We start from the raw sequence: 10,272 nt of genomic DNA, 5'->3' as shown, positions 1-10,272 counted from the left end.
GACCTTGTAAGAGATAAATAGGTCTTTAATCTCTCTGGGAGATCGTAGTAAAAGCTTGAGCAATTGTGTTCGAAACAATGTAAAATAATCATAACATCTTTTTTTATATATATATCTTGAACGGATACCTGTACGATGGTTACACCAGAAAAGTGCCCTAGGGTGGGAAAGTACGAAGGCGTACTTTCCGGTGGGGGAAAAAAGAGCAGGCGTGGGAGCCCCCTCCCTCCTTTGCCACCGTCTATCCCTCCCCGGCGGCCGGGGTCCACGGATGCCCTCGTCACATTAGAGGCTGCGCCGGGATTTCCCAGATTGAGAGATGCAGTCACAGCCCGCCCACGAGGAGGAGGAGGCGAGGGAGACACAGATGCGCCGCGCGAGGGAGGCGGGAAGGTGGCTCTCCTCTGTGTAGTCTATAAAAGCCTTCAGAGGCTTCGGCACTATGAAAAATCACCTCACAGGAGAGAGGCACCCCTCGGCGTCGGAAAGATGTCCGTTCTCGGTGAGTAACTCCAGCTGCACGCTCACGCACTTTATCCTCGCGCAGTCTGTTGAGGTCCACGAGACCAGCTTTCTCTGCCGAAGTTCCTTTCCCCGTCACCTGTTTTCATATTTACCTTACTTTGGCATACAGTAAACAGCCCCTGGCGTCGTACCTCCTCTTTAGCTGGTGTGCATGCAGACACGCTGCAGTTCACTCGCCCTGTACCCAGAGTGCAGTGAGCAGGGACGTAGCTTCAAGTGAGTTAATAAATGTATTTTTTTTTAAATAGTTGGGTGCAGGAGCCTTCAGTAGGATATGATAAGGTGTACGTCCAATTTTAACTGTAACTCTGTCCTCGATACTTGACCTCCTTGAAGAAGTGTGCCCTGTGTGTCTAGGTGACTGCCTTACCTGCCCTGTCCTGTTTAGTTGGGCCTTAGAAACAAATCTGCATTCATTTTCTCACTGTGTCATCGAAGAGTCCCGCCCTATTGCCGGTATTGTCTGATGTGATGCATTTATTTCGAAATTCCACATAATTCTTTGGCATGTATTCTCCACGTGCACGGAGCCTCCACGTGCACATCTCCTTTCAGTTTTACTCTATGACCTTCCTCCATATGTTCTCTTGTTCCATTGGTTTTCCCCAACCCACAACACCACTATACTAACCTCTTGCACCGACATGTATTTGCGCCTGATTGAAAACCAACCAACTCCGATCAGTGATATGAGCTAAATACAAGCATTAAGATGTTTCGTGTTAATTAGAAATGTCAAGTGGCAACAACCCCTTTCCAGCCCAGGCTATTAAAGTGGGGGGTTCACAACACCACTCTCTGTAAGATGTCATCCCTTTCAAAGACAATGGGTTACTGCTGGAGATGAACTTTAATATGAATGGGGAGACACACCCCTCTGTGTAGAAGGATGCTCTGTACTGTGTTTAGAATGTACGGCGAGGACCCCTTTCAGTTCAACTGGTGAAGATGGGGAAATGGGCATCTGATGACTGATGGACAGAATCAAGAGGACTGGTCCTGCAACTGTTCGAATCACAGCTTCTCCAAGGACCAGGTTGTGATCCTGTCCAAAGCACTTTATTTCCTTACAATTCTGTTCCTCTATTTGCAAAAAACGGGGGTGCTCGGAGGCGTGTCACGGTGCTCGGTGGCGCCCTTTACAAACGAATGCACACGTATTTAATTTGGAACCTGGTAGTTGTGACTTTGTACCAAATGTACACACCATTCTGTGTTGCGCTGTAACTTATTGAAACTGGCTTCACTGTTCCTTGTAGTAATCTACATGTCGCACGGCACACTTCGAGAAGCCACTGTTTAATTCTACACTTTAAAAAATGGCCCTGAAAATCAACAAGTGAAAACAGGTGATGGGTGTGGAGTGAACACAAGGCATGCTTAATATGATTTTGACTTTTAATGACATTTAACTGAGCATTTTATAGGAGAACCGCGAATTACTTTGAAGCGTTTTCAAGCAAACGCTATGTATGATTTCACAATGAAATGTCGAAGTCATAATAGACATGCTCGGGCGTAGATGGACATTTACGAACGATACTCAATAATCAAAGACCGTATTAGCCCTGCTTGGCTTTCGCTGCTGTGATGATGTGATATGCTTTGAGGGTAAATATAATGGGGAGCAGAGAAAATATTGGACACCCTAAAAAAATACAATATAAAGAAAAATGGGAACACCACCCACTATTATGTGTTGCAGACTAAAACACAGAGTCCCACGGGCATTATAACTAAGACTATAGCTGCATAGTGGTATCAATCATTAGACTAATGTGGACATTTTCCATCCTTGAGGTCACAGCCTGCACAATGTTGCCCAGACTGGACATATTGGTTGCATTTTCACCATAAATCTGGCTACACCAGAGTACAGGCCATTCCAAGGAAGGAACTGCCCATCCTGGGGATTTTGTGTCCATTCTTGGCATAAATGTGGGCATTGCTGGCATAACAGCAGGCACCCTTGACATATTGTGGACGTTCTTCCAATAATATTGAAATACTCCTGCCAAGGCTTTCTTGGGCATTCTTGACATCATTCTGCCCACTCGTGTCTAATGGTCTTGGGTATCCATCCCCGGTGGGGTGTGATGATGACGAGCTAAAATAGCAGTATGTGTTAATGTTAGATTAGTACATGCAAGTACTTGCTAAAAATGACAATTTAGTGTATTTTCAGTAATGACCATACTGATTCTGGGGACAAAATGATTACACATCTGAAACTAGTTAGATCTGGCCTTTAAGTGACAATTCACGCTGAGTGTGAGAGGCTTATTGCTGTCCTTGGTTCCTTTGTAGCTATGATTGCTGTTTCATGGCTACAGTGGTTTTAATGTCATCTTCTATATTGATAACAAATGTTATAATACTGTTAGTACTGCTGTCTAAGGCCTAAACTTGTAAGATCGGTGTAACACGTGGTGCCAGTGCCTATAGACTTTGTGCAATTGAGAAGTTGCACTGCTGTGTCAGCCTGCATGATTTGTCAAGCTCTGCTGTCACGGCCTGTAATTGTGAGATGTGTATAATTGTTTATGTTCTACCTGCCACTAACAAGTAGACGGTCACTTGTGAAATTAGAAACCCAGATGTTTTAACAACCTCTAGTGGTGGCAACTCTTAAGCAAATGTTACGGAACTTATGGAGAAAAAGAATTTGCTTTTTCACAGTTTTTGCCAATTTTTCTCGAGGATGGTGAACCATCAACACACCTGATGGTGGCAATGCTTTCCTTGCACACTACGGGTGTATTTATTATTTCATTAATGCCCCTTAGCAGCATCGGTATACTAGTATAAGAACTGTAAATTATGCAGTAAAATTTGGTTTGTGCCCCCATTAAACAAAATGAAGAGAGAGAACCCCCTGAACTCTCCTTGAATGAAGGAAGTTAGAGTCTATCTTTCTTTCCACGCTTGGTTCACCTCAAGCCAGGTATTTCTGCACCAACCCTTTCATAGTCCACCAGGTGCCTCTGGTCCTAATTCATAGAATTAGTAGTGCAATTTTCAGTGTAAAGTGGGCTTACAATGGTGAAAGTCTACTGGGATTCTGGAGTTTTTTACTATGTGCCGAAGAATAATGGGCAGGTTAACGGAAGAGAACACACCTATGTGGGTAAAAAAATCCTAGGCCATCAGCTAAGTAAGTGAACAATAAGTCTAGAACCAGTGGTGAAAAGAACAATCGAATATGAAATGTATATTAAAAATATATATTTAATTAGCATAAATAAAAATCATATAGAGACTCACCAAAAGTCAAACTATATGATAAGATAAAAATATGATTCATAAAGAAATAACAACAGGTTTTATAAACAATAAGTACATAACATAAAAATCATACAAGTTACAATTAAAACAATTCATTCGAAATTGTTATTGGCATGAAAAGTGCTGAAGAAATATTTATTGAAACTCAAGGGGGTCCTTGTTTTTCCCACCTAACGGAAGAGAACAGTCACATATTTCATTAGAGCACAGAAAAATATGTTTTTCAAAGCTACATTTGCAAATTCATATTTCCACATGAATTGCTCAATGCTGAAAACCCACATGAATACATTTAAGGAAGTTGGAGTATGATGCAAATCCTCACCCTCCCTGGAGGGTATCTAAATGGCATTTACACCAAAGCACATGATAATAAAAAGCACATTTTCCATCAGCGGTTAAGTGCAAATAGTCAGGGCAAACTATTTTTGCCTTGGTTGATTGGTGTGAATGTCAGTGAAAAACACCTGTAATGTGGTCAGTGTTAAAGAATAACATTTTATAACCAGCAAGAGGGGGTGAGCTGTATCTTACAAAAATAGAAAGCGGCCCCAATCATACTTATTCCGATGGGAAGCCTGAAGATACAGAGTTAGCATCAGCTAATTCAAACACGTATGAAATACATATTATGCAATATGGAAAAAGCATTGCACAAAGGACGATGACATTCATAATTGCTTTTTGAATACGTTTTCATGGGATGGACACAATTGTGTAATTTTTCTGTAGGGAAAGGAAATGAATATGCCAATTTGCAGTTAGAAGTCTAGGCATTTTGTATATTACGCAAGGGTGGTTGTGTGCAGGAAAAGCGTAAGTGAGGTATACCCGTGTGTATAAAGGCATGCTGGATACCAGCTCGTGTTGTCCAAAAAGTGTGGTGAATTTTTGCACTGGGGATGATCAGGAAACTGCTATGACAGAGTAGCCATCAAGGAATGCTTTTGGCTGCAATCCAGCCTGTCCGTCTACTCAGTTCTTGGGCAAGGCAATGGCAGACAGGCTCAGCAAGGATTTGACTGAAGGCTGAAATCAGCCCTGGAAATTGCGTTAGTTACAGGGTATGACCTCTAAATATCGAACCCACAATATCGGTGGGACAGAATGTTGAGGGAAAAATCTCGAAAAAAAATACCGACAGGTGAGTACATCTAGATTTTCTATCCCTAACTCCACATACATGTACCTAGGCGGTACATATATCTTTAAAGTACATAGATGTGCAGTTAGGAATAGTAAATATACACTTCCCTATATGCACTTACCTTTCAATATTTTATCCTTTGATATCCTGTCTCCGATACTATTACACCACAATATTCTTATTGTCGATATTGAATAGCACAGTCTAGTACCAGCCTCATACTGTGATTCATTTTGCATGACAGTTTACTAGTAATATTAGTTAAAAAGAAAGAAGTTTGATGCCAGATTGAACATTCGGATATCCAGTTATTGAAGAGTTTTGTGTTGGTTTATCCTCCTCACAAGGATCGTCTTCCTTTGGATTTTACACTAGAGTTGTATCGTTTGTACAACCATGGTTCTCTATAATGGTAGAAATCACATTAGTTGAATTTGGGCTTTTCTCTTTCGGAAGCCCTGCCTCTAGGATTTTCGCAAATTCATTGATTCTTTGTGCAAGTTGATGTTTTCTCCAAAGGAACACTCTGATTTAATTGCTTCAGGTGATACCCCCCAACATGTTCTACTGGGTTGTCTCAAAGCCATCACATAGGGAGGGAAGCCCCTGGCTTAGCACTTCTTGGGGCCCAAAGCGCCTGTTACAAATTTATTAAGAGCAAACGGAAGGGCTAGAGTGATGAGGTGCTGACAATTTGCTTAGTTCCAAGAAATCTCAATTACTTTGAAGGCGTTCTCTTGGTTTGCCGTAGTTACAGTCCTCTCTCCATCTCTTGCACATTACCTGCCTTGGCTTCCCTCTTTGGGGTTGTGTTGATAGTTGACTATGAGGGAGTCTCTTGGGTTAACCCTAATTATAGGCAGTCTTAGATGGAGAGAGATCCTTTAAAATAATAAACCATGAGGGTATTGGTGCCTGTCTTCAGATGCAACAAATGCATTGTGACAGGGAAGAGGTGAGTTACTGTAATGAAGATTGCTGGTAAGTAATGAAACCAAAATAGAATGTTTCTTTTTAGGATACCAATGTACAGTTATTACTAGAACTCCTGTGAACGTTTTGGCCCTGATTACAAATGGGCTTGCAATCTTCATTCTGCTGCAAACGGGACTTTGCTCCAAAATTCAGATTACAGCTGCAGCCTTAACAATGCACTTTTTGAAGCACAAATTCCGGTGGGCGGAATTTGCGTAATCGTGTTACGCAAATCTCCATTAAAAGGTAAAAAATCTCTGTGAAAACGCAGAAATTCCGCGAGCACGCAGAATTGCTTGTTCGCAATGCTTTTTTACTGTTCACAATCGCTGTTTGCGTGCTCGGGGGAAAATATCTTGCGAACACACATTTGAGAACGCGAACAAGCAAGCAATTTCACGAAGTCGCGGAACGCAGAATTTTGGGCAATTTTGCGTTCTCCGCGGAACGCAAAATCACTCAAATTCCTCAAAGTCCGCAAGCGGAACGGAGTTTACCGCCCAGGCCTAGTAAAAACTGGGAATATTTATGCGGGAATTCAGTACATTCATAGTTTTTGCAAGTTAGGCAAAAACATGTGGTATTACCACTTCACCCTTATATTGTAGCTCGAAACGGCGGAGGTAATACTGCGCCTTATAAGCCCAGCAGACATCTCTACTAGTTAATGCTGGGTGTGGCGTGACATTTCAATAATGAGGCTCTTTGTCTGTTTCTGGGTGCAGCGCGCTGAAGTGAATTGACCGGGATCACACGGTCTAGTCAAGTGGAGAAGCCAGGATTACAGTTCTTATCTTCCGGTTCCTCTTTGACTAGTTTATATGCTGGACCACAAAGGCTTCGTAATAAAGGGCTGGGTCAATGTGGTTTATTGCTTAACAGAAACGCCTCGTGCTTCTGAATGAATTTCATACGTCTTTGCATGAGGAAAAATATCAGCTTTTCAAGTGCTTTTTTCCCATGAAAACGTGACTTAAAAAAAATATAGAAACATATTTTCCTACCGAATGATATTTTCTTCCCCTGTTTATTGATTAATCTTCTTTGTACTCAATGCTTTAGCAACAGCTTGTTTTCTGTCTCAGAAATTAACATATTCTCGATGTCATCTTAGTTAACACCTCACATTTGCGCGCAGTTGACTTCCCCTTTCAATCACGGGTCACTGCCCTAGCTTTATTCTGGGAGTGGACGAACGAGCTGTTGGCACGCGACTTTCAACTTGAGAAGTGGAAGTCGCACGCTACTGTGTTTCCTGCCTCTCATGTCTTTACTGCACATTACACTTTTTTAAAATAATGAATCATTCGTTTTCGGGCTGACTTAATAAAGTATTTGTTATGCTTTCCACCAGGCTTGAAAACATTGCTCATGGAAAGTGTATGCCATCATGACTGCTCCCAATATTACATAATACTTTTTTTCTATTTACATTTTTTTATGTTAATCACAGTATTAAAGAAATACGTTGTTTTAAAATGTGTCACATGGTAAATGGTGGCAACATTGAGGAGCAAAGATGTAATGTAATGTAATGTAATTTGTACTTGTAAAGCGCACTAATACCCCAACTGGGGTGTCCTGGCGCTGTAGCGCATACCGCTGTGGAACCCTTCCTGTCTTTTCCCTGTGAAATGTCCACTCCTGGGCACCCCCAAGGTGAAGCCAGACATGCCAGCGCTGTTAGGGCCGTTGTGGAGATTAAGCAAGCTATTGCCGAGAGTTGCAGAGTGGGACCCATGATTAGTAGGCACCGAGGCGAGCATTATCAGGTCCGAGGAAATTGAGCCCAAGACCCACCGAGGCGGGAATTGAACCCTGGTCCCGGGCCAGACCTCTGCATCAGTGTCTGCCGCTCTAACCATTGAGCCACACTTCTTCACCACCAGGCTCCAGTTAGGTGACAATTGCTATATGGCTCTTTAAATATTTTATACAAAACCTATAACTTTTGCTAGTCGCTAACTATATATATATATATATATATATATATATATATATATATATATATATATATATATATATATAAACACACACACACAAATATATGTATGTATACACAAATATATGTATATATATACACGCACACACACACATATATGTATATATACCTCTCTCTCTCTCTATGATGGTATGTATGTATATATATATATATATATATAAGCTTAATGGAGTGCTAAATCAGGGAGCTGAAAGAAGGAAGATGCGATTGTGCTTTAGATTATGCGGCTAATAAACCTGGTCTGGAAAAGCGACAAACGGCTCACTGTTTACCCGGATCTGCAGCATTTAAATTGTCAGACACTGACCTTTAAAATATGGTGCTCATAAGTAGAGGCAATCTATGATTCTCCGCTGGAGTGCCCACTATTCTGGAGCTAAAACACTTCTTTCAAGACTGCAGCAAAAAATCTCTGGGCCACTGTGATCAAACCCACTGTATTTCACGGTCCCCGACATTTACTACCAGATGTGCCAACCACGCAGTCTTGCTTAAAGTTACATTTTATACACCGTTCATTCTCCACCCGAGTGCAATAAGAAACAGTCACGGTTTATTCCTGTCGCTGGATGAGGCTAAATTCTGCCTTTTAGTCATCTAGTTTTGTTTAGCCTGCAACTCGAGTATAGTTTATAATTACAGCTTTCTAACGAGGCCGTTCTGTTTATTTAATACAAGTGCCTGCTGAAAAGAGTAGAATAAATAGAGGGACGAAACATATGCCTGTGCTTAGAAAGAAGCCCTTTCTTATATATAAAACGAGGCTCGGTTCTACAACTGAATGCAAATTCCTTGAGCTGGAACTAATCATTTAAAGGATAGTTTAGGTTGTCCTAACAACAGAGTTGAATTGAAAAGGCTCTCTTTTTGTTAAAGGTATGTTTTCATTCTTTCATTCTAAACTGATAATGATACTGCTTTCACGCTCTGTCTGCCCGGATCATAAATCTAAACTTTCTCGCCCCAAAGTCTCACTTTACGATGCCAAAAGCGCGACGGGAGAGAGGGTGCTCTGGGTGGAGCGGGAGGGGTTAAGTGTGCGCTAGTAAAACAAGCATTTACAAGTACGTGTAGCAAAATTAAAAAACTTACCTCCGGGAGTCGGCTCGGAGTAGGAAGCGGGTCGGGTCTGCGTCCTCACAGGGAGAGCCGTCCGGCTGGTGTGACGAAGGATGCCAAAGAAAGAAAAAAAAAAACCTGCCCACCGCCGCATAACTTGGGCAAAAAGAGAAAAATTCTACGGAACACCCACGAATCGCCTCGGACAATGACAGACATATCTCTGTTCCAATGCCTAGCCTCCATTTATGGAGCTGGCCAATGGAACAGAGAGGCGGGGCAAAGCCAACAACTGTTCTAACAAAAGATTTCGCCTGCGCGAACGCTGCTGCGCAGCGGATCGCCAGGCGAAACCTATATTGTTGCAAACAATCATATTCCATATACAATTTTTTAAAGCATGCCCATAAAATATGTGTTGTGCTCATTTTACCTATTGATGCTGAAATCTAGTGATGCTTATTCTTTTCTATTTTGTTACCAGGTGTTGTCATTGCAGGGTTAGGCCTATCTAGGCTTTCATTTCACGGTTCGTCTTGTTTTGGGCTACTTTTAATACCAACATGTGTTTCTTTCTCAAGCAGGATCTCACAGTGCTGCCACCAATGCGACAGAAATCAAAGTCAAATCAAAAGACGGGAAAAGACCGGAAAAAACAATGAACAAAATGAAAGCAGCCAAAAAACACTTCTTGAAATTCATCTTGTGTGGAAATACTGAGAAAATACCTAACAACATTGATGTTATGGAGATAAGGAGACCTTCCACAGGTACATATTGTTTGAAAAGAGGGATGCACATTGTTGGGATGTTTCAGAGAGGTTTAAGATAGCAGCAGTCATTAGATGTGCACGTGCTACATCCCTTTGTATGTGTCAGTGACTGGTTACCTCAAGTGTTTGTGAGTTATTATCACAGTCACCCACTTGTCTGGGCGGCAGTCGGTCCCACGTGGCCGTGGGGTCTGCTCTGTTTGTCAGCACCTTGAAGTGTTCTTCTTCCAGTGCATGGAGGCCTGACGTGGTGGCCTACTAAATCGACTGTGCTGTTCGCTAGTTAATATTTTAGAACATTTTGGCACAGTTGCAAGGCATGCTGTTAAAGACTTGACAAAGTTGCAAAAGCAACATGCGTGCAAGGCCAATTTCCTACGAGGTTTAACGCTTAGCAAAATGTATCCAGCATGCACGATTGTACACAATTCTCGATTCCTGAACGTTACAAATTGTTCGTGCTTTTTGTTCAATTACTCTTATGGCACAATTATATTAAATTATAT

The 10,272-nt window shown here is 41.8% G+C and overlaps 1 protein-coding gene across 2 annotated transcripts in view; it reads left to right on the top strand.

The window, feature by feature from the left end:
- The first annotated feature begins 362 nt into the window (after nt 1-362).
- The window catches only part of TNFAIP2 (TNF alpha induced protein 2), a 45,584-nt gene continuing 35,674 nt past the window's right edge, over nt 363-10,272 (top strand). Inside the window, exons 1-2 of one of the 2 annotated variants that reach the window (XM_086937851.1) lie at nt 363-502; nt 9,578-9,763. In XM_086937851.1, coding sequence (XP_086793977.1) covers nt 490-502; nt 9,578-9,763 — 199 coding nt within the window. In that variant the 5' untranslated portion in view covers nt 363-489. Of the gene's footprint in view, nt 503-9,574; nt 9,764-10,272 lie in introns of both variants that reach the window. The other variant, XM_086937850.1, reaches the window with a different exon arrangement.

This window comes from Lissotriton vulgaris, chromosome 9, assembly GCF_964263255.1.
Source record: "Lissotriton vulgaris chromosome 9, aLisVul1.2, whole genome shotgun sequence".
In the NCBI taxonomy this organism is placed as follows: domain Eukaryota; kingdom Metazoa; phylum Chordata; class Amphibia; order Caudata; family Salamandridae; genus Lissotriton; species Lissotriton vulgaris.
This window is presented reverse-complemented; position numbering and strand designations above follow the sequence as displayed.